Here is a 24543-nt window from a genome sequence, read left to right on the forward strand (position 1 = left end):
AACTCAGAATCATGACCTCCAGCTCTTAGGCAATGGCCCCATCAGGTACCACTCTTTGTCCTGAGTATAAATCCTCCTTAATCCTCAATAAGAACCCACTGCTGCAGGCTCAACCTCTAGCCCTCATCTTAAGGTTTGGAAACTAAGGCACAAAGATATCAGTGAACTTGCCCAGGCCCACCTTATTAGTGATGGTAGGGCCTAAAAACAAAACAAGCAGCTAATCTTCAAGCTGTGGAGACAGCATAGGGAGTCCTGGGCTAAGGATGACTTTACAGCTAGATTTGTAGAAGTCTACAGGTACATGACTGGGATAAAGGGGTTCCCAGCAAAAAGAAGAGCCATAGCCTAATAGCTATGGGTGGCATCTCTTATTTTCAGGTTGGTAATGGTGCTAAGTAGGGACAGGGAAAATCACTGGATATGAGCCAAAGACAGAAATTGTACAGATCAGCCAGCCTGGCAAGATTGGTTGGTGTGTTGGTAAGTGTTTTGTCTAATTGGCACAAGTTTGGAAGATTGGGAAGACAGCCACTCAACAAAGAAAGTGCCCCCTGTCAGATTGTTTGTAGGGAAGGCAGTGGGGGATTTTCTTGATTAATGCTTGATGTGGAAGGGTTCCGTCTACTAGGGCTGGTTCCATCCCAGGGCAGGTGGTCCTGGGTTGTACAAGCTAGTAAGCAACATGCCTCCAAGGTCTCTGCTTCAGTTTCTGTCTTCAGGTTCCTGATCTTCTCTTCATGTTAGCTTTTAAGCTGTAAGATGATATAAATGCATTCCTTTCCAGTCTCCCTTTGGTCATGTTGTGTATTGCATCCATAGAAAAACAAAATAAGACAGTTGGGTTGACTCTTCCTGGTGAAAGATTTGATAAGAGGTACAGGTATTGGTATTGGTTGATAAAGGAGATACTGAGAATTTCAGAAGAAAAATAGATAAAAGGTGATCTGGTCAGACCCTGGAGAGAAAGCTTGAATTCCCATTGGGACTTTTAAAATTCTGTAAATTGGGCTGGTATATGGCATTCTAACTGTCGTGATAGGCACGACTTTTCAACAGCAAACAAGAGTACCGTACTAATTCATCCTTCCTGCCTCACTACTGAGGATTCCTGACTTAGCAGTGGCTCAACTAAAGTGTCTTTGATGATCTAATGGGGTGAAAATAACAAGCACTAAAAGCTGTATTTTAAATGTTGAGTTTGGATCTCTTCCTGGGCTAGTGATATATGGAAAGATTCTCTCTTGTGGAACTGGGTGGCAGCAATGACTGGATCTCCAAGTGGGCCAGGTGATCTTGTGGATTTAAATTGATCCTCTATCGTGTGCTGTGTTGCCAGGTTTATATATGGGTGCTCGAGCATACACACATACACATATTAAATAAGTAGCGGATATTTCATACTTTATTCACAGTATTCCATGTATGATAACATAGGTGATGTAGACACAGTAGGGTTAGGCAGGTGTATGAAGCACATGTTCAGCTTAGTGGCATTTTCAGTTCAGGATGGCTTTGCTACCATACAAAGCAGAAAGTCGAGAAGTATATACATTTCTCTTTTCAGAAAGAAGCCTTTTTCTCTGAGCCCTGTTTAGTTGTCTGTTTCCAGGCTGCTGAGGGGACTTCCTGAGACACTCTGGCCTTCTAACCTGTGTCTTGCTAGAACCCCTCAAATTGGTTACTAGGTGCTCAGCGTCATTAATTGGCTGGAACTCCAGCATATCTGCAACTTTTGGAGGGGACATCTATTAATTGATTCAGCATCGTAGTGTGTGTTGGTGCCAAAGTAACTCAAGACTAGTCATCTGCGTCATCCATCCTGCCCGCTCAGCTTTTTGATGTACAGGGCAGAAACACCAGTAATTTGTGTTTTGTGCTGCCCTGACTCTGTTATACGATGATTTCCTGCCTTTATGTATATATCTGTAGCTAGACTCAAAGCTTGCTGATGGCAGGAATTATTTCTTACTTATTGTTTCATCCTTTGATCTCAATACAATACCTGGTTTTATATGCTCGGTCATTTTACTGAGGAAACGTAGCTGTGATATGTGGAAGCTGGGCTCCAGGCTGAGACATTTGGATGCTGGGTGTGACGAATGTGGTTAATGGGTCATTGTAGGACTTAGAACTCAGAAGGGGCTCGCGGGCCGTTTTATCCTTACAATGTATAATATGCAGCAAGTACCAATGTGTCACTCTCTCTCTGCCTTTCAGGACGTTTCAGGACCTGTCCAAGCAACTGGAGATGTCTTATGGCACCGTGCGGGATTCTGCTGTCTACGAGTACTTCAGAGCCAAGGGTACCAATCCCCTGGAGCAGGACAGCACTTTTGCTGAGCTCTGGCGGACCATAAGCAAGAATGGAGGTGCCGACAACTGTGTATCCAGTCCTTCAGAAGGCATCAGAAAGGTAGGCACAACTGGGATCAGGGTGCAAGAACTGGGAGAGAGGCCATGAATTGTATCATGCATTAGACCAGCGATATCTTCCCAGAGGCATCTGCTTGTAGGTAATCCATCCTCTTATTGCTCAAGTTGATGCCCACTCTTAGCTGTAGAAGCAGAGGAGCTGTGCAGTAGATGCTGTTTGGGTTTCTGTGGGAAAGTTGGTCAGGGGAGGGCAGAGAGGTTAAAACAGAGCCTCGCGCCTCTCTCCACATTTGCCGTTCATCTTGTGGCACCATGAACCTGCTCCTTACAGCTGAAAGCACTTGGTGAAAACAGAGCTCCAAGTGAACAACGAGCACCTTTGGGACAGGTGTACCCATGGCATGTGTCCCGAGATGCTAGCACAGGGAAGGCCACATGGGGCAGAGATGATCGGAGAACATCTTTGGGCTGTACTATGAAGAAGGGGTCTTTTGTGGATGGTAGGAAGGACAGTGGTTCTGGGATGGAGCCTGTACTGGAGAGGGAAGAGGCCAGAGCCAGAGTAGAAGGTCAGAGAAAGCCTATCATCTTCCGGTTTGCCTTTTTGCTTTCTGTTGTTGTTATAAACACCATGGCCAAAAGCTGCTTGGAAATGGAGGGCTGTTTTTGTTGTTTTTCATCTCCGGATTCCCGGTTACAGTCTGTCTTTGGGGGATGTCAGGCAGGAAGCAGAAGGTAGGAACTAAAGCAGAAACTACAGCGATGCTGCCTATTGACTCGCTTCCCTGGCACACGCAGCCAGTTTTCTTATGTAACACAGACACACCTGCCCAGGGATGGCAGCATCCACAGTGAGCTGGGCCCTCCTATTTAAGTTGCCAATCAAGAAAATATCCTCACAGACAATGCCACGGGACAATCTATTGGAGGCAATTCCTTAATAGAGGTTCCTTTTCCCCAGGTATCACCAGGTTGTGTCAAGCTAACGATAAAATCTAACCAGGACAGTTACTGTCTTGAGTAGCTTGTCAGACATTGTTCCTTTATTTAGCCAGGTTCCTACAATGACTTCCGCCGAGAGTTGCTATATCATTCAGTGAAGGTTGGAGACACAGAGTCTCACTATGGTTAGACTCAGACTCCTTGTCTCCTTGGCATCCAGACTAAGGACTGCAATTCATTGCCATGTGCTAGTCTGTGACTTTTAAAGCTTGATGGAAGAAACGTGGTGTGATAAATGCAGGTGTCTTGTGACTGCTGCTGTTGCCGTTGGCATCCTTCTGTCCAAAACTCCTAGCGTGGGGCAGCCACTGTCCCTAAGATCAGTTACAAACTGTGAGTGGCCCCAGGACAATTCTACAGTCTTGCTGCCCAGCGGCCTCACTATTACCTTTTATCCTTCTCTCTCTCCCTTCCCTACCTGAAAAATTCTGCTATCACCCCAACACACACACACACACACACACACACACACACACACACACACACTCTGTAATCCTCTTCTTGGTGATTCAGAAACCTTCTGGCCATGCTGCACGGTGCCAAGAATGTGAACTGAATCTGGGCAAATTTTCGTGGCCACTTACTGACATTGCTATACTCTTCTTGAGATTAGCACCACACCCTCAACCCTTCCAGCCCCATCCCAGGGGAAGCCTAGGATATCCAAAAGGAGAGGTCTCAGCTCTGCGTGGGAAGCTTAGTATGTCCTGGCAGAATGTGGTTTTTGTTTCATGACCTCAGTGTGTGATGGATCCTAACTGGGAATACGTTCTTACACATCTATTTGCAGGGACTTAAGATTCTATAACATATGTGGTGGATTTTTATTAAGTTTTATATTTAACCAGAATAATAAAATGTTATGTAACTGTGCCATTATTATGCTTACAAGATTAGCCCTTCTTAATTCCTACTGCACTATACTAGATGCTCCAGCCTTGTGCTGCTAGGTTCTCTTAAATCCGTGACATCCAGTTTGTGGTGGCAGGTGACTTCATTTGGAGATAATGAATACAAAGTTGACTAACTGCCTTTTTGTGAGTATGAGGCCTAAGTGAGCAGCTTGGAGTTCCTTTTCTTGGCCTCTGTATCTCAGAAAGAGTCAGTTCTCACAGACGATCTTACAAAGACTCAGTAAAATAGCACTACATTTAGTACTTCTTAGAAAGAAAAGGGTAGCTAGTTATCAGGAGACATTAAGGATGGAATAGTTACAACACTTGTTGTCATATATGATGAGTATCAAGAACATATGATGTAAAAAAAGAATACATGATGGACTTCTACAAACCAAAAAGGAAAGCCCAATCAATTTAGTGAAAACTGGGCAAAAGTCTTACACAGGCGTTTCCCAGAGAAGCAACACATATGGCCAGTAATCACAGGGAGAGATGCTTAAAGTCGTTAGTGTTTTATGAAATGCAAATTAAGATCATAAAGATATATCATTTTACACCAATTAGCCTGGTGCAGAATGAGAGGTGGGAGAGAAGATGCAGTATAACAGGTGCCTAATTGTTGGTGGGGTTGTACTCAATACAACCCCTTTGGAAAAGGGTTTGCCATTTTGCTATAGAATGAGATGCCGTGTATTCTGTGGGCCAGCAACTCCACTTCTGTGTATCGACCAAAAATTAATGTCCCCACAAACTCCTCGAGACAGGAAAGGCCATGGTAACATTGGTGCAAACCCTGGAAACAATCCAAAGGACCCATAACATGAAGAAAAACATCTGCAATAAAAAGGACGAACTACAGTTGCCTCGAAAGGTATAGATGAATCTTCACAGTGTAATATTGAACAAAAATGCATTATAGGCCATTTCGTCTGGGTCAACTAATAGAAAATAACATACCATCACCCCGTTTTAAAAAATGTATAAAGCACTCTGAGATACACATCCAAAGTAATGATAAAATACAAAAGTCACCATGGTGATTCTGCCGATGGGAGACATGGGGAGAAGGAAGGAGAGAAATTGTTACTGTTGGAGTAAGTCAGAGTCACCGTTAGCTGTTGGATAAGCAGAGGTTTTATTTTTTTATATTTTCATGTCACACAATATTAGGTAGTAAAGGACTCAGTTATCAAAAAGAATCACGAACAGATATCCTAAAGCAAGGTACATGATTAATATCATTCTATGCATCTCTCTGCTCATCCAGATAAATCCATACAAAATCAAGTCAAGTCTGGCTCCAGACATGCCCGTCCTTTCCTGTTTAATCTGTATGCCTGCTTCGGTGTCAGGACAACCAATACATACTATTAAATCCTTCTGGGAGGTGACAGATCTGGAGATGGGTCATTGGGGAGATGCCTCTCCCCAGTCTTAGTCAGCCCTAGTCCATTGTTCTTGCTCATGAGTAAAGCAGTATAAAATAAAAACAAACAGTTAAAGATAAAAATAAAGAGTCCTTATCCAAGCTCATTGTTTCAAGATACAGAACATCATCATTCTTTTGGAATCTTTATTATACTATGACATCATCTTATAAACTCTAATCTGGCTTCAGGGTCACAACTCCCCCCCCCACACACACACACTGCTTGCATTTGAATCTCCAAGGGGGGGGGATTGTCTGCCAGCACTGAACAAATAAATGTTCAAGTTTTTATAGTCAGGGTCATAAAAGTGAGTTTTTAGTATTACCAGAAAATGAAAAATGTTACTTTTTTTTTTAATTGGAAAAGAGCTCCAATTCCCTACCAGATCTTTCCCCTTCACTGGTTCGTGTGCAAGGTCTGAACCGAAAAGCTCCCTCTCTGTACCACGGAGATATCCCTCCCTGCATGAAGTTGTATTTGGTAACCTTACGGGTCGTTAGGTGACAGCAGACCAGACTACCTCTGGTTATGCTCTAAGTGCAAACCTTGTCCCTAATGTCATAAGTATAACTCCGTAAGGAGAATTGACAAGTCGGAAGACATGTGCTGCAGCCCAGCCTCCCTTAGAAGAGCAGCCTCTCCAAATGCCATTCGGAACCTGCTTGCTACTGTGCCCTGCAGACTGCCCTGTAAAGCTAAGAGATGCCTACCTGTAGATAGCTCTGCAGAGGTTAACTAAGAGATGCCTTCCAAGGGACTTTTTCTGGAGATGCCATTAGCCACAGAAGGACAATCACACTTCTAATTTCCAGTTGCTCTTTGGTGACTCTGGCGCCATTTCCAGACAGTGTGCAAAAGTGGAGCCATATCTAATTGCTTCTAAAGTCAAGGACCTTAGTATCTGGGCAAAGCTGGAGAAGTGCTATTGTTTTTTATTTGGAAGTACTGCAGCTTTTAATGACCTGAAACCAGCTTGCCTAGGATATTGCTTAGAAAGAAGAAATCCCTTTTCTACAGTAGCAGAGCTGGAAAAGTTATGTCCTGGTTGCCCTGCAACTGAGTTCTATTGCTTTGTGCCCAATACTGCTCAGGCAAGGAAGAACACAGGCTGTTCTGGGTTGCAAGTAAGACAGCAAGGAACCATTCAGAAAGAGAAGGAATATTTTTATTTATGAAAAGACTACATTGCTTATATTTTGCAAAACTGCCAGTCATCTCAATACAATTGTGCTCTTCCTGAATGAGTCATTTGTTTGCTGTCTGCAGGAGCAGTGGCAGATGAATTAAGCCCACAGTTCCTGCTCTCTGTTAGCAGGTTATAAGCCCTAGATTTCTCCGATGAAAGAGCAAGGAAAACATGGTTCAATTTTGGCTTATGTCTTGATAGCCTTCTCCTGGAAGGGAGTCCTCTGGTCCTGAAGGATGTGTGGCAGGGAGAGGGGGTGAGGCAGTCTTCACTCTTCTCAACCACACATTCTTAGAAGACCAACGGAAGACTAAGTGGTTGCCATTATCTGCACATGCAGGGTAATTTTGTTGAAATTCTTTTTTAGGTTGTATTTTGAAATTAGTTTACTAATTAGTTCATTTCCTTAAGTTTTTTTCCCCACACATCCTTAGTTTTGGCACATCCATTTGCCATGCCCTCCCCTCCCCTATCCCACTGTACCATCCATGCTTAATCCTTTAGCCCACATTATTCTTCCCTCTTTCTTCTTTTCAAATGTGTTCTATTTATTGTTCTACTATTCATCTAACTTATTTTTTCTTTGATTTGGGATGCATGATAGTAGACTTCTATGTGGCTTTTCACATCTCCTTCCTTTGAATTATGCCTATTTTTTTTACCTCCTGATTCCTACCAAAGTCACCCACTCTTCCTTGCATAAAAGCCCTTCTGCACCCAGCATTCCACCTCACAGTTAATTTGCCCATAACCACCCCCTTTCACCACCACCAAGGATCAGGGAAGATGACAGAAGAGTCCTCACAAAGACTGGAGGATTAGGACAAGGTGCTGGGAAGTGTTGTGTTCTAGACAGGGGCAATAGTTCTAGACTATTTCAATCATCACAAGATCTATCAAGCTGGTGACAATTCCAGTGTAGGTGGACAGATGGTCTCCAAAACAAAGCCCTGACTAAGAACCTATTGGCAATGGATAGTTGCTGGGGGAAAAAGGATCACTATTTATAGAGGATGTGGCCTCTAGTAGATTTCCCATGCTCCAGGGAATGCTCCATATCCATGGATTTACCTAGTGGGTTGTAAAAAAAGAAGACACATGAAGTTGGGATTGAGGCATGTTATGGAGAATACAGGGAGTTGGAAGGAGGAAATGTGACTATATTATTATGATCATATTTCGTTATACACATATATGAAATTCTCAAAACTAAAGAAAAAAATGTAAGAAACCATAAAGACTCATCAAAGATTGGCAAATCTATGCCATATGGTTATAATCCAAATATATTTTTTGTAAATAAAATGTTACTAGAAGATGTCTCCACCCTTTCATTTACATTCCATTTCTGTCTTATATCTTGCTAGTTGAGCAGAGTTGATAGAGACCATATGGCTTTTAAAGCCTAAAATAATTATTATCTATTACTTTACCAAAGAAATTCCTGACTGTTGGCTCAAGCAGAGCTGTGTATCATTCAGTTGTTCATAGGCAATGCTAGTTACTCATCATCTATATTCTGCATGATCTGGAAGTTTATGGGGGCCTAGAAAGTGCTGTAATCTATCTCTACACCATTGGAGAGCTCATAAGTTCCTCAAGTGGCTCATCATCTAGTGCTGCACCACCCAAAAGCTCATTAGTGCCTTCAGCAATTCATCCTCTGTGCACTACTTAGCAATTCATGTTTTAACCCTTGTCTAAATTAGGGCTTCTGTTGCTGCAATGACAACAATTTACCTGGGGAGGAATGGGTTTATTTGACTTACACTTCTACATTGTAGTCCATCGCTGAAGGAAGCCAGAACAGGAACTCAAACAGGGCAGGAAACTGGAGGCAAGAACCAACGCAGAGGCTGTGGAAGGGTTCTCTTTACTGGCTTGCTCCTCATGCCTTACTCAGCCTGTTTTCTTATAGAGCCCAAAACCACCAGCCCAGGGATGGTACCATTTCAATAGGCTGGCCCCCCGATCAATCACTAGTTAAGAAAATGCCTTATAGGTGTGCTTACGGTCCCATCTATGGAAGCAATTTCTTAATTGAGGTTCCCTCCTCTCAGATGACTTTAACTTGCATCCAGTTGACATAAAACTATCCAGCACAACCATATACCATGTAGTAGTTCACAAACCCTTTGACTAGTTCATAATTTAGTTTTACACCATTGTGCTGTTTACAGCCACATCTCATAGTTCCTCATCTAGCTCTACACCATTCAGGGTCTCCTGGGTACCTCTAGTGGCTGGCTCTGCCTTTGCCTTTGCACCTTCTAGTAACTTGTTCACTGTGTGCTTTTTTTTTGTTGTTGTTGTTGTTCTTTTTGGTCCATCTCAGGTGATATAAGAACTTCTCACTATACTATAACCAAATTTTGTGCTAGCATGGTATAATCTCACCTTGGCATCCCTTGCACACTCTCTGAGCACCAGGCACGGTGCCAAATGACTTACACACACTGTTGTTTACATCCTAAATAGGCTAATTGACTTTCACTGTCTCCAAAATGTAAAAATGGGACTTTAACCTAAGAAAGGGTGACTGCCCAACGTTACACAGACAAGAGTGGAGCAGTCACTAAGCCAATGTTGCCTGTTCGCACAGGCTAGCCCTCCATTCCATTCCCTTAATGTGTTTGCACTTCACGTACAGTACTTTCAATTCCTTTCCACTTGCATGCCACACTAGCAAGCTATATGCCTAGCTTCCATTTTCAATCTTATCCATCCTTCCATGTGTCATAGCAAAGGTTATTTAGATGTGTGGTCTTATTTTTTGACTCTTAAACTATTAAAAATTATCAATCAGAGGGATTATGAAATGCAGAATTGAGCTTCCAAGTGGTTCAAATTTATATGATAATAACTATGTCTCATGAAGCTAGACTTTAATGTTGCTGGCTGGAATATATATTTTTTCTTTAGTTCAATCAGCTCGAGCAAGTGACATCCAACATAACCCAGTGTCTGTGCAGTGCCATGCTGATCTGGATTGCCAAACGACTAATCCTTTCCATAAATCAGATCTAATATTTAATAACATTGTCATATGGAATATAGTGTTGATAGTTTAAATGTCAATCTTTACAGCTTATTGAGTTCTTTGAATAAATAAATGAATAGCTTGTCTTGGACCTTGTGGCTAGAGACAGTAATTTTTCAGGGAGGGAAGTAGCTTTTGAAGCCACAGTCTTCACAGAAAGTATTTCTTGCCCTCTTGGTGCATATCACTGAGGTCACGAAGTAAACACACACACACACACACACACACACACACACACACGGAGAATAGAACACACATCTTACTTCTCCACCTAGCTAATGCTTGACTGGGTACCACCTCTCAGTGCCTGCCTGCAGTGGTACCTGCTCTCTTCCTTTCTGCTCTATGATGAGGGTTGCTCTTACTCTGAGCACTCTTTGCAGTGTCAGTGATCAGTTCTATGAGGGGATGGGGAAGTGGTCCCAAGAAACACTGCAGCATTCCACCAGAAGACTAGAAACTTTAGAACTCCATAGCACCCACCTGTGGCAGGACTAGGTAATGGAGATGGCTTGTGTATGTGGTAGCATCCTGGTTTTGTGTCATAATGGAATTTCCTACTGAGAAGAGAGAGATGCTTCCCCCAAGGGGTACTTCTTGTGCTTTTGGGGATCCTTGATTAAAAGACCAGGATAGTTCGGCATAGATAATAAGAAGATGGCTGGCAAGATACAGACAACAGAAAGCAATAACTTCTGATACCTAACTGCATGCTTTAGGACCGAAATTATGTCCTCCGTTTGCTTCCAAGCCAGTCTGGTGCAGTTCTCTGAGCGTCCTTCCTTCTAACCCACTCACACTGGATGATCAGTTTTTCTTTTCTATATCTTTTGTGTCTGCTTTGCAGCACTTTATCCACTTTACAGGTTGAATGGTCTCTTTACTCATTCATTTATTCATTTATTCCCTTGTTCGCTCATTATAGAAAGGCAGTGTGAGTGGGTTTTGCCTAGGAGTTCTACATGTGAGTATAAACTGCATGTAATTTAATCTGTGGCTCTGAGCAATTGGATTCACCTTGTCGAATCATCGGCGAGACTTCCGGAACGTCTGCCCAGCTGCGATATGGATTTACCAATGTGTACAGCTGAAGGAAACCAGTGAGGATTGCAGCCCCAGGCATGGTAGATGTCAGGCCCTTGTCTTAGCTTCTGCCGTAGGAAGACAAAATTTCGGAAGAGAAAATTAAGCAAAGACAAGCACCCCTCAGGCTTTCATGAGGAATGACTGGCATACATAGGATAAGATGCATACATATGTTGTTTACCTCAGGAGTTTGGGCAAAATATACATTTCCATCAGCTACAAATGTTCTCTAGTCATGTTCCCCACACAGAGTTTGCAGGATTACATTTACCTTTCTCGTGGTTCCTAGAAATGGATTCAGAATATAAATACTCGTCCTCACCTTCTGTCACCCAGCAGAGTTCTGTAAGACTGGCCTATGACACTGTGATGATCACTTTTGTAACTGTTCTTCCTTTTGTTTTTGGTGTTTAGAACAGTATTCCTTTTGAAGACTAATTCTCATCTCATTTATCCACTCTGCCTGGAGCACATTACCGGTGTTGACAGTTGAGGGCTGTTTTTAATAGGGCAATATACATTTTTTCAGAAGTCTTATGTGGAGTTGTGTTTCCATTTTTCTCCGCTGGATGCATAGTGGTGGACCTGCATGGTCATGGGGTAGGTGTGGGTCTGTTATTGTGTAGAAATGCCTGTCTGGTGGTAATGCTGTTTCATATACTCGTGGGCAACACACTGCTTATGTAAGCTCAGATTTCTAGACAATCCAACCAATATTAGTGTTGCTAGTCTTTGTGACTGGCTTTGAAGTTACAGCCAATTTTAACTTTTTGGCTAAATTATAGTCAGTTCAGTGGGTGTGAAGAACTGTCTCACTAGCGGTTTTAAGTTGGTGGCTACTGATGTTAACTAGGAGTTCATGTGCTTATTGGACAGGCATACATCTTCTTCAGAAGTGTGAGCTCAAGCCTTTTGGTAAATTTTATTGGGCTTTTCATCTTTTCAATGATGATTTATATGAAATTTTAATATATTCAGACTGTAAGTCCTCAGTGAAACATAAGTGCTACAAATATAATTTCCAGAGTATAACTGGCCCATTCATTTTCTTAATGGTGTCTTTTGAGAAGCAGGAAATTTTAATTTTGATAAAATACTATATATAAGTTTTTAATTTTTTATGGTTAATACTTGTGTCCTGCCTAAAATCTATCACATTCAAAGTTTCTTCTAGAACTTTTAATACTTAGTATTAACATATGTTTTATTTGGAATGAGATAGCTGTTCAGATTTATCTATTGTCTATAGTATGTTCACTTAAATAGGTGTCATTTGCTAAAAATAATAATATTCCTTGTCAGCCCAACACATAGATGAGATCTCTTGATAATCAGAGGCAAGACTCATGTTGCTCTGTTTCCTGATTCTCTATGTCTGCTCTTGACCAGTTGGCCCCAATACCAGTACAAAAATGATAACTGTAGTTTTACAGTAATTCTATAAACTAGAAGCATGAATATTTTCACCTTCTCACATAAAATTGTTTCTGAATCTCGGAACTCTTTACTTTTATTTAAATCTTAGAATTATCTTGTCAATTTCTTCAAAAAATTGTTGAGATTGTGATAGATATAACATTTAATGTATGGACAAATTAGATAAAAATATATCTCCTTATAATACTGAGTCCTGAATTATGTTTTGCTCTGAAAACCAAAATTAGCTAAATTTCCCCTCATTGATCTTTTTTGTTGTTTCCGTTTTAACTTTAGCTTTTCTTAAAACCACTTTTCTTCTGTTGATTTTTAGTTATGATTTTTCTCTGTACTCATAGAGTTTCTTAACATTGGGCTGTAGATCATTAATTTTACATGTTTTCTTTCCTAATATGAGCAATAAATCTGCTTACTTTAAGCACTCCCTACAAGTTTTTAAATTTTATATGTTTTTTTAAATTCTCATTAAGTTCAAAATATGAAGTATCGGTAGATTGCAATAATGTACTGTGCATTTTTTTAAAAGCTAGAAGGGAGGAGTTAGAAAGTATTGTCATGAATAAATGATGAATATTTAAGGTGGTAAGCATGTTTAACTTGATTTGAACGTTATGTAGCATGTACAGGTATTATGCATGATATGGTACCTCATTCCATGTGTATACTGTATGCATCAATTAAAGTTTCAAAATAAAAATAACACATTAATCATTTTTAGATGAAGAGGTGAGGTTTCACACTAAATTTAATGTCCAAGTGTCCCTTCTGAATTCAGTGGACAGAAATTAATGGCTGTGTTTTGGTTTTGAAAAGACCATAGGCACAGAACAGGGATTTCATTACTGAGCAAGTGAGGCTGGAGTCATCCTGGAATAGTTTTATTGGGCACACACATTTTGCAGTCCACATGTCTCTGTGCTTTTCTGTTTTGTAGAGAAAAGTATAAGACTGCAAGGGAAACTGTCAAGCAGGAAATTAAACACGCAGAAAGATAATGGAATTCAGAGAGGCAGAAAAGGAAGCTGAACTCGGGGTGAACAATGCCCATTTGTATCTTCACTAAACGTCCAGTTCCCTTGTAGGCAGATGAAGGTGATGATCTTTTCCCTGCTTCACAACTGCTGTCTTCTGAACCCCTTCTCCTGCTCTTAGGCTTCAGTCTCCCAAGTTCTAGAGGCCTCGGGAACTAAACGTTCCTGAGCCCCCTTTCCCAGCTTTAACTGTGTGGTGTACCCAAACTCCACATGCACAGTCATCCCCAGTCTGTGGCTGTATTAAAATAAGTGATTTTAATAGCAAAATATATAGATTTATACATACACACAACACACGCTTATGCTTATAATTCACATATAGCATTTAACCATTAAGAAAAATGCTAAAAAATAAAATGAAAGAAAGAAGGAAGGAAGAAAGGGAGGAAGGAAGGAAGGAAGGAAGGAAGGAGGGAAGGAAGGAGGGAAGGAGAGAAGGAAGGAAGAAAGAAAATGCTAAGGCCAGTGAGATGGATAAAAATCACTTGGTGTGCCAGCTTAAAGACTTGGGTTAGATCTCCGCAGACTGTGCAGAAAGGAGAGATGGGTTCTGAGCATTGTTTTCTGTGCATATGCCCTCACTCCTGTGGTGCCCAGACTCACACATCACACATGCACAAATAATAAAATAAATTTTTGAAAAGTTAAACTGAGTCAAAAAATAAAACTGAAATAAGCAGAATAAGCCAAATTTAATCCTTTTTAGCACTACTGAAATCTGAATCCAGGAATTTTTATTTTAATCTTTTGTATATTTCTACCAAATATTTACATATTTATTATGTTATAAAATGTATTTTTGATTTACTGTTGTAAAGCTTAGTCACGTAGTGTCTAACACTTTGTTAATTAGGTATAAGGAAATTTACCTAAAATTTCCCTTTTTGGTTCTCATTTGAATGAACTCTACTTTTTTGCACATATAAATATTGTAAGAAACATTTTCATGCGTAATGTTTTTTTCAGCAGTTACTAGATTTATTTCTGTAGGTCTAATTTTCAAAAGCAAAGTCATAGTATAGAAAAAAGGTATGAATGTTTAAAATGTCTTAGCAAAATAATGCTGAGTGTTGCCAAAAGCAGAGGTTGAGTGAATTATAGACAATCTTATTTGAGGGAATTTTTTTTAAAAATTCATAAGTGTGTAAGTCCCCTCAGATTTGGAATGGCAGCACTCTGAGGGTTGGAGCAACAGAATTTGTGAGTCCCAGGCCAGCCTGGGCTGCACTGTGGGACTCTGTCATAAAAAAACAAAACAAAACAAGCAAACAAACAAAAAACAGGAACAAGAGCAGAGCATCCCCTAAAAAAAATCGGATTTCATTATCTTCTTTCCCATTAGATCCTTGTGATTTATATTTAGAGAAAATAATTTTTTTACTTTTTATCACATTTTATTTATTTCGGAGTGTCTGTATGTGTATGTGTGTGTATACAGAAGTCACGTAGAGGTCAGAGGACAACTTGCAGAAATCTGTTCTCTCCTTCAACCATGTTGGTCCTGGGGAATGAAATTCAGGTGCTCAGCCTTGGCAGCAAGCTCCTTGATCCCCTGAGTCACCTCACTGCTTGTAATCTTTTTGTCTTTGTGTACGTTCATACGAATGCATGTGTTCATTTGTTTTCCCCTGATTTTATTCATTATTCTTGGAACCGCACTGTTATTAAAACCATTTTCTGTTACATACATTTACCTCCCTGGACAAGATTAGGCATTGCCATCATAAATTGTGGTGCACAAACTGGGGCTCATTGGAGGTCATTTTCCGAGATGATGGTTAAAAGTCTACAGTTCTTCAAGGATGACAAACAATACACAGGATGCACATACAAGCCTGTCTTAGTTGGTGCTCCTATTGTCGTGATAAAACACCATGACCAGAAGCAACTTATGGACACAATGGTTTATTTTGGTTTACAATTCCAGGTAATATTTCATCACTGAGGGAATTTGGGGCAGGAACCTGGAGGTAGGAACTGATCCTGAGGCCAAGGAAGAGTGCTGTTTACCTCATGGTTTTCTTTGCCTCTTTTCTTAGCCCAGAAGTGTTACTGCCCACAATGGACTGGCCCCTTCCACATCAATCATCCATCAAGAAAATGCTCTAAAGACTTGCCTATAGGTCAATCCTATGTATGTATTTTCTTGATTAAGAGAGTTATACTTCCCAGATAAATCTACTTTGTCAAATTAACATTAAAATGAGCCAGTACGATGCCTCTTCTCCAGATACATATTCTGTGATACTGTTTAAAGTGTTTGGTATCTTTGTCCATTTATTTATTAGTTGACTCGTTTCCTAGTGGTGAGATTAATTAATATGTAAAAGTGGCTATTATGTATTCAGACTAACACCAAGAATCAATGTAAGGCCAAATGGAAGGTATAGGTTTGATTTGGAACCAGATATTATTGTCTCCTTCCTATTTTAGTCAGTGACTTCCTGTCCTTCCTTGGGTCCCCAGGCCATGTTGGGACAACATGGAGATTCGTCCTCTGACTAACATTAGAGAGGCCTAGAATGGACAGGAAATGAGGTGGCTCTCCAGGGACTTCCTGACAGGCTGAGTCTGTAACCCGCCCAGTGCTTAAACTTAGTTCAACTTCAGTCCCACACCCTCAGCCTGAGACTCTTTCAGCGTAGTCAGAACAATGCCTCAGTTTCTGCCGGCCACTGACATGACTCTTGTTACCAGAGTCCGAGTGGTCCGCTTCCCAAAGAACCTAACACTGTGGTGAATGCTTTTTTTTTTTTTTTTTTTGACTGCCAGGCTGAGGGCTGGCTGCCTCCCAAGCTTTAGTGGAAGCACCCACTCTTCCGGCCCCTCCCTCTTATTGCACTGTGCGCCCAAGAGCAGAGCCTCCTGAGATATCACTGACTCCCCAGTGCCCTGTCTGGCACAGACCTCAGGACGCAGCTGCTCTCCAGTGAGGCTCCTTTTTATGCTGTTGTCTGTGCCCAGGAATGACCCAAGGGAAGGTGGAACAGAAATAGCACAGGAACTTTTGAAATTACGCATGCTTTTAAAAAGCACACAAACTAACGTTCAGTGAGTGAGAAGCGGAAGTGCGTAGGCACAGTCACGGACATTTCTGTCTTCCGCGTGGATGAGCAGGGTAGCTGGGGTACCAACAGAAGGATAGCAAGGAGGGCTGTGATGGTCAAGAGAGGGCCGAAGTCCTCTGCCCTGGACCTAGTGAAGCTTGCTCTCTCTCTCTGAAGCTCTTTAACATACAACTGGCTGATTTGGCCCCCGTATGACCCTTTACTGCTTAATTCTGTTTGATGGTGATTGGTTTGGGATAATACAGTCCAAAGATCAAGGGAAGCCCCCTCTGAGTCTCCCTTATTAAATTACTTTGCTTTGGGTTTTGAGCATTGCCAAGCAAATCTCGCTATGAATTCTTCAATTACTTTCTTTTGCAATTTTTATAATTTGGTAGGGTTAGCTCAAACCAATATCCATGCCATCATGCTAACTTTGATTATTTTCAAACTCCTCATTAGAGGAGGTAGGAGGATGTAGACTCCCCTTAAATCTGATTTTATTTTACAGATTTCCTCTGCTCTGTAATTTGCTTTGTACTCAAGCCTGATGTGCTTCCCCTTAGTGCTGGCTGTAAATGTGGAAATAGTCCATCCTATTTGTTCCACTGAATATTATTGCTTTGGGTTTTATGACTTAAGTTTTTGCATTTTGAAGGGAATCGTTTTGTTATTTGATTACATAAAAATCAAGGAGCAGTAGCTGATGAAAACAATTTTGATTTATTGCGTCAGCTAGCTTGTTGGCCATTTTTGCTAAGCTTATTTTTATCTCCATTTTCTTGCCATAATGTTGTTTGTCCAGGAGCAAAAAGAGAGAAAGGGAGGACAATAATACTTCCAAAGAAAAGGGTGTAAGTGGCACTGGGCTGATATACCTCATCTTCACAGGGGCACTAGGCGCCGTATTTGCACTGTTCACATCACATTTTGCAAGTGCAAAATGCCAAACTCAGTAGAATTTCATTTATCAATAAAATTATTGAACTCATTCCACCATCCTGTATTTTGTTAATATCACCATCAACCATCTCAGAAGAAACAGCGACTTTACATACAAAATGGGTAGATTTATTAAAGAGTTGATAATTCTTTACTCTCCAACATCATAGTGGCATTAAGATTTGCTGGCAGCACTATATTTTAAAACTGTAGTGTGTGTGTGTGTGTGTGTGTGTGTGTGTGTGTGTGATAGAAAGGATAGGGAGGGCGCAAGAGCGTGGAGAAAGAACAGAAAAACTGAGAGAGTGAATAAATATGAAGGAATGTGAGAGGGGGGTTACTAATTATCAAATTAGGAGGGGCAGCAAGAATAGCAGGTATACCAGAATAAGTGTGTGTCTCTCACAGCTGTAGACTCCTTACAAAGCAAAGGACTTGGGCCTACTCCATGATGTTCAACTTCTAGACCTCAGTTACATGGAAAAACAATGAACAGAATTTTTTAAGCAGTGTCCAGAGGCCACATTCCTGGGTTTCATATAGAGCCTCTATAAGGATAGTACAGACTTTAACCATGCATCCTAGCCAGATCGACAGTCAGTTACCTGGTGGACTCCCAGCATTCCTTCTCTTGGCAAAGCTGTGGTCCTTCCAGGTAGGGTGTGGGCCTTGTTGAGCTGGGCAGAAAGGGAGATTCTTTATATCTTTGTAGTCAGTTGTAACCTATTTCGCAGCTCTACAGTGTGCTTAAAGGGCACAGTGCAAGCTATGTCAATCAAGGCTGACATTTTAGCAAAGGCCATAAAGGAATTCTTAGCTGCAAGTGGGTTAGAGGATAAGGCTCTTGAACCTAAACCCCAGGCATGGTCATCCAGGCCATTGATTGCGAGCACTTGGATTTTACTGTTTCTCTCTCTGCCCAGCATCATCAGGATTGCCGTTCCTGAAAACCTGTGTGACTGGAGAAACATCAAGGGGAGGTTTCTTCTGATGGCCAAACCGCTCTGCCCTCAGGGTGTAGTTCTTAGGTCTGATTTGAAGTTTACCTCAATGACGTCAGATGCTCACTTAGAGAAGCGGTGGCATGATACAATGGACAGACTATGATAATTAAGTCACAACAGCTAGGTTTGGTGTTGGCATCTGTCTTTTGCCAGTTATGAGATCTTGGGCAGGTTAATGAACTCTTGAACAAAGAATGAATAACCTGTCTTCCCAGAATTATTGTGGAGATTATAGGTGGTGTGGAGGGCACGTGGGAACTTGTTGAAAATATCACTTCTTGGGCTCTGATCCAGGTCTGATGCATCAGGGACTGGGAGTGAGACAGGGTGGAGCGCAGTCTGTGTTTTACCACACCCTCCAGGCGATTCTCATGGCCCTTGTTTTTGAGTGTGTATATATATATTTGAAATGGTGGTATATTATGAATGTTTCATTAATATTTAATTTATTGTTGAATTTTTGAAAATGGTTCTTAGAAGTTGAGTGTGCCCATTGGTGCTGTCTTTGTAGACGGAACGCTGGGGAAGACTTAAGGATAGAGCAGAGAGAAGGATACTTCTGGAGGGTCAGGTAACAGTTTATTGCCAGACCACTCTATCAAGACCTAAGCCAACTGTAGGTTTATCCAGGACCAGCTAGACACCATGCTAGTCAAATGGGCATATGCATGGGCCAGGAATTTATTTTCTCTCTCTCTCTCTCTCTCTCTCTCTCTCTCTCTCTCTCTCTCTCTCTTCCTTTCCGTTCCTCCTTTCTTTCTCCTCTCTTTCTCACCTCTCCCTTTCCCTTTTCCCTCTCTCTCCTGTGTGTGTTACTTACATATATGTATATGTACATGAAACATGGAGTATCTTTACAGTTCCATCACAATATTTATGAAATATTTGCATATATGTACCATCTATGTTTTCTAGACTTATATATTCTTTTTATTTTTTCATATGTTACATCATAACTACAGTTTCCCTTCCCTCCACTCCTCCCAGCGCCCCCCCACCTCCTTTTTCCCCCAAATCCATTACATTTATGCAGGATAACAGTAGTTACTTTGAATTTCTTAATATTTATTCTTTGAAAATCATAAACATGTATACAATTCATTTTTAACATTGTTTCTTTTATTATTGAGATTATAATTATATCATTTTCTTCTTCCCTTTCCTCCGTCCAAACCCTCTCATGTACCCCTCTTTGCTTTCTTTCAAATTCATTTTGTCTGAAGTGCACGGTCTCTTCAGCACTAGGAACTTAGCTGTACTTCTGGAGGGCATCCAAAGGCCTTTGTAGTGGCTTATATTTGTGGCATCTTGGTCAGTGCTGACCAGTAACTCAGAAGAAGGCTTCTCAGACCTGGTGGTGTGGTTTTTGATAGATAGTCTTTGGTTCTTCACAGTGCAGATGAGAAAATTTCATTCAATCAGCATATGTACATTTATACATGGATTCGTGTGATCTAGGTGTTTATTTTAGGTAGATGGTTAATAGTATCATTGCTTATGACTGTTCAGACATCCTTATTGTGGTTTGACTCTCTTCCCTCCTATATTTATTTTCCTCTTACCTTTCTAATTAGAGTCTCCGCCCCTCTATTTTCCTGAGCAGATTGCTTTGTAGCCTGCTAGGCCTCGATGGCTCCCCACACCCCTCCCACAGCAGTGGTCATATTTTACTTTCCTAGCTTCTGCAGGCACTCCAGGAAATATACGCAGATCTGAAGAAGAGCTAGCAGCCTCCAGTAAGAGAAAACATGTACCATTGGACTTTTGGGGTCTGGGTTAACGCACTCAATATGATTTAATTTTTCTTTATAGCTAAATAGTATTTTATAGTGTATTAATCTACCATGTTTTCCTTATCCATTTGTTGGTTAAAACACATTTATGTTGTTTCCTTTTCCTAGCTACTGTTAATAGAGCAGCATTGAACATGGACTCCTGTGGAGGAGGATGTGGCCTTCTTTAGGCATAGGCTAAGGAATGGCATAACTGGGTCATATGGTAATGTATTTTTAGCTTTCTGAGAATTCTTCATGCTGTTTTCCATGGTGGCCACAACAGTTTACAATTCCACCAACAGGGGATTAAAGTTCTCTTTTCCCTACACCTCCTCTAACATTTGCTGTTGGGTGTTTTATTGATCTTTGGCATTCTGACTAGGGTGAGACAAAAATCCCAAAGTTGTTGTGAGTCACATTTCTATAGTTACTAGGGATGATGAACATTTTTTAAAGCTGCTTCTTAGCCATTTTTTTTCTTCTTTTGAGAATTTTCTTTTCAGGCCTCATTCCAGTTTTTATTTTATTTTTATTTTTGATGATTTGTTTTTGACTTATTTGTATATTCTGGATATTAGTCCTCCGTCAGATGGATAGCTGCTGAGGATTCTCCTCCATTCTGTGGGCTTCCTCTTTGCCTCACTGTTTCTTCAGCTATGCAGTAGCTCTTTAGTTTTGTGGAGGCCCACTTGTCAGTTGTTGGTTGTCGTTCTTGGGCAGATAGATTCCTATTCAGAAAGGCCAATTCTCCCCCTCTAGAATGCAGGGAACTGCGTGTGTTTTCATCTAGCAGTTCCAGTGTTTCACGTCTTTGATCCATTTGGATGTTGGGTTTTTTTTTTTTTTTTTTGTGCAAAGTGTTACAGATCTAATTTTATTCTTTTGCAGGAGAGTTTTCTCAGCATCATTTGTTGAAGTTGCTTCATTTTCTTTAAAGTTTTGACATCTTTGTCAAACATAAAATGCTGATATTATGTTTGAGTCTTTGATTTTGTTCCATTGATCTACATGTCTGTTTTTGTACCAGTTCCATATTGTTTCATTTGTATTATTTAGTCATTTATTTTTTTCTGATTTTTTAAAATTATAGACACTTAGAGAAGTACATGTTCTTCATAAGACTGCTTTCAATGTTCCCAGAGGTCTTTACTGTGTTGTATTTTCATTTTGATTTAGGAAACTTTTTATTTCTTTCTTGATTTATTCTTTGACACAGTCATTATTCAGTAGTAAGTTGTTATATCTCTGAGTTTATGTATTTACTAGAAACTTGGTTGCTGTCAATTGTGAGTTTTCTTACAGTGTGGTCAGATAGAATAAAATACAAGTAGTTATTTCAATCCCTTTGAATTTGTAAAGATTTGCTTTGTGTCACAGCATGTGGTCTGCTCTGAAAAGCTTCCACTTGCTGCTTAGGAGAGTATGTGTTTCTGGTGTCTGGGTGGAAACAGTCTACAGGTATCTGTTAGGTCCGGTTGATATATGATGCTAATTAATCCTGATATTCTTCTCTTTATTTTTGTCAAGATGGACCTGTCTGTTGGAGAGAGTAGGGGATTGAAACCAGCTGCTATTAATGGGCTGGTGTTTTCTGTACTTTTAAGTCCAGAGACTTTTTTTTTAAATTAGAAATTGGGAGCAATAGAGTTTGATGCATGTCTGTTCTGTTTAGTATAGATAGCCATGTTTATTCCCTTTATTAGAATGGAGTGTCTTTCTGCATCTTTTCTGGTTAGTTTTAGTTTGTAATTTATTTTTTAATCAGAGGGATAAAATACTCTTTATCAGATAGTAGGACAGTTACACCTGCTTGCTTCCTGGTTCCATTTGATAGAAGTACTTTTTTCCATCCTTTTGCTTTAAGGTGGTGCCTATCTTTAAGGCTAGAGTGTGTTTATGTAGACAACAGCTAGATGGAATTTGTTTCTTGATCTTTTCAATCAGACAACTTGTTGGCTTTGATTGGAGAATTGAGACCATGAATATTTAAGGTGTGGTACTTAATGTTAATATAGACATGCATGTGTTAATTGCATCATTGTGTTGTTGATTTTTGATACTATTGTGTGTTTTAATCCTTATGAATTTGTATTTCTTTCCATAGTTTCTTGGTTGTACTCATTCCTCTCTTCAACAGTGACAGTATAAAATTTTAGGTTTTAGGAAAGAAGCCATAGGCTCCTCTATGTTGGGGATTTCTGTTACTTCTGTACCAAACCTGCTTCTTCTTCTGGAAATGTGATGAACCTTTTCTTGGTTTATAAACAAACTGTTTCTCTCAAGAAAATCAAAGGGGAATACAGTCCCGGATCAAGTTTGGGAAACAGGTGTTCCTGATAGAATCTTGCTCAGAACCTGACAGTAGAAGAAACTTCAGGAATTCCATGTGGCTCTCCGAGGATTCCAGCATTACAGGTTTGACAGTGCTGAGAGAAAAACTACTCTCAGTACAAATCCTGGGAGAAATTCAGTCTCTGACAACAGTAGGTTCTCTGACTTTTAGGAACAATCTTTTCTAGACCTCAGTTTTCTTGATGGAACATGGACAGTTTGTATCATGGGATTTCATCCTAACTTTGCAATAAGAGACTGAATGGGGATGAACTAGGCTGAGAACCTTCTTAGAATAAGATGCCTGACGTGATTTTTATTTAAGGTTTCTTTCATACCATTGATCTCTCTAATCTGTGATCTTTCTTTCTCCACTTAGAGCCCAAGTACAAGGATGCAATATTCCCCCTCTTTCTAAGTCTTCTTAAAGAAAGATCAAAATTTGATTGATTGATATAGTTAAATCTCATAAGTTCTCCATCAGGGTTGAGGCTGCTGGCCTCCAGAAGATACTTTGAGAACCAGTATCTATAACATGGACTTGGTGGATGCTGAAGCTGAGGAAGACCTGAAAGGCCATCTGGGCTTCCGCATTTCATAAATTGGTAATGAGTTAGTAATTGGATTGAGACTGTAACCCGGTCTAGCAGTCTTTGTAATTTACCAGGCTGATGCTGGAGGACAATATCAAGTGTTATTTATCCCAGGGCAATTGTGTTTTAATCAAGACCCAAACTTAATGCTATGATGTTGGCAATGATTATCATGATCATGAGGATAATGTCTTAACATTCAATCCAGTTCCTTTAATACATCAGGCACTTTTTATGTTGATTTCATCTGTGACAGGTATGTGAGGGGACTGTGCTATCCTTGCCTTCTGTGTGAGATCACCAACTCTAAGAGCTCACATGGCTTGTCGGAAGTCCTAAAGAAAGGTGCTGCTGGCAGTGTCCAAATCCTTTCACCAATACCTATGCTGTGTTTTTAAAGGAAGAACTGAAGATCCTAGAAAAAAATTATAGGCTCCTAAAGATCATATAATAGAAAAGGAATCACTGTCCTTTATTGAGATGCACAGTCACCTGCTCCTCTCTTGACCATGTGTGCCCCTTAATGTGGATGGTGCTACTCAGGACGCACGAATACTTGCACAGGAAGGGCAACCATTGGCAGAAATCCTACTGCTGATCAGCAGGAGCTCCTTTCTATGGTTAAAGCAGTTGGACAGGTCCACCCATTCTATTCTGTGGACTAAGAAGTGGGCAGGCTCAATCTGACCACCAAGACGCAATTACAAGGTGATATCCTGCTAGTACTCATGGCCATACACTGAGGATAGCTTCTGCATTGCGGTTTTTGGTTGTGAGGTCACTTTGTCAAGCTCCACCCTGTTCACTCTGGTATCAAGACAGAACAAGCTGAATAGACCTTCTAGATGCTTTCAAGCAACAGATTTTATGGCAGGTGTGTAGAGCCCAGCAGTAACCTCCCTTCCTCCCTCCCTCCCTCCCTCCCTTTCTCCCTCCCTCCCTCCCTCCCACTGAGCCTGTTCTGGTCTTTCCATTTTGCTGGTTCTGGGTCTGAGTCAGATAAAGGTCTTTATCTTTTTTTTTTAAATATTTATTTATTAAAAATTTCCACCTCCTCCCATTTCCCTCCCCCTTTCCTTCCCCCTCCCCCTCCCTCTCCAGTCCTAAGAGAAGCCCTGCCCTGTGGGAAGTCCAAGGCCCTCCCACCTCCATCCAGGTCTAAGAAGGTGTGCATCCAAACAGACTAGGCTCCCAAAAAGCCAGTACATGCAGTAGAATCAAAACCCAGTGCCATTATCTTTGGCTTCTCAGTCAGCCCTCATTGTCAGCCACATTCACAGAGTCCGATTCGATCACTTGCTCGTTCAGTCCCAGTCCAGCTGGCCTTGGTGAGCTCCCATTAGATCAGTCCCACCATCTCC

General features: G+C 40.8%; 1 protein-coding gene across 2 annotated transcripts in view; it reads left to right on the plus strand.

Annotated features, from left to right (window-relative positions):
- Grid1 (glutamate ionotropic receptor delta type subunit 1) overlaps nt 1-24543 on the plus strand; it is a 748494-nt gene that overhangs the window by 693566 nt on the left and 30385 nt on the right. For both annotated transcript variants that reach the window (XM_041662801.1, XM_041662802.1), the window contains exon 13: nt 2221-2416. In XM_041662801.1, the coding sequence (XP_041518735.1) occupies nt 2221-2416 (196 nt within the window). The remainder of the gene's footprint in view (nt 1-2220; nt 2417-24543) is intronic.

The sequence above is a fragment of the Microtus oregoni genome, unplaced genomic scaffold (genome assembly GCF_018167655.1).
Source record: "Microtus oregoni isolate MIOR12 unplaced genomic scaffold, Mior012 000013F_ref0000133, whole genome shotgun sequence".
NCBI classification, from domain to species: domain Eukaryota; kingdom Metazoa; phylum Chordata; class Mammalia; order Rodentia; family Cricetidae; genus Microtus; species Microtus oregoni.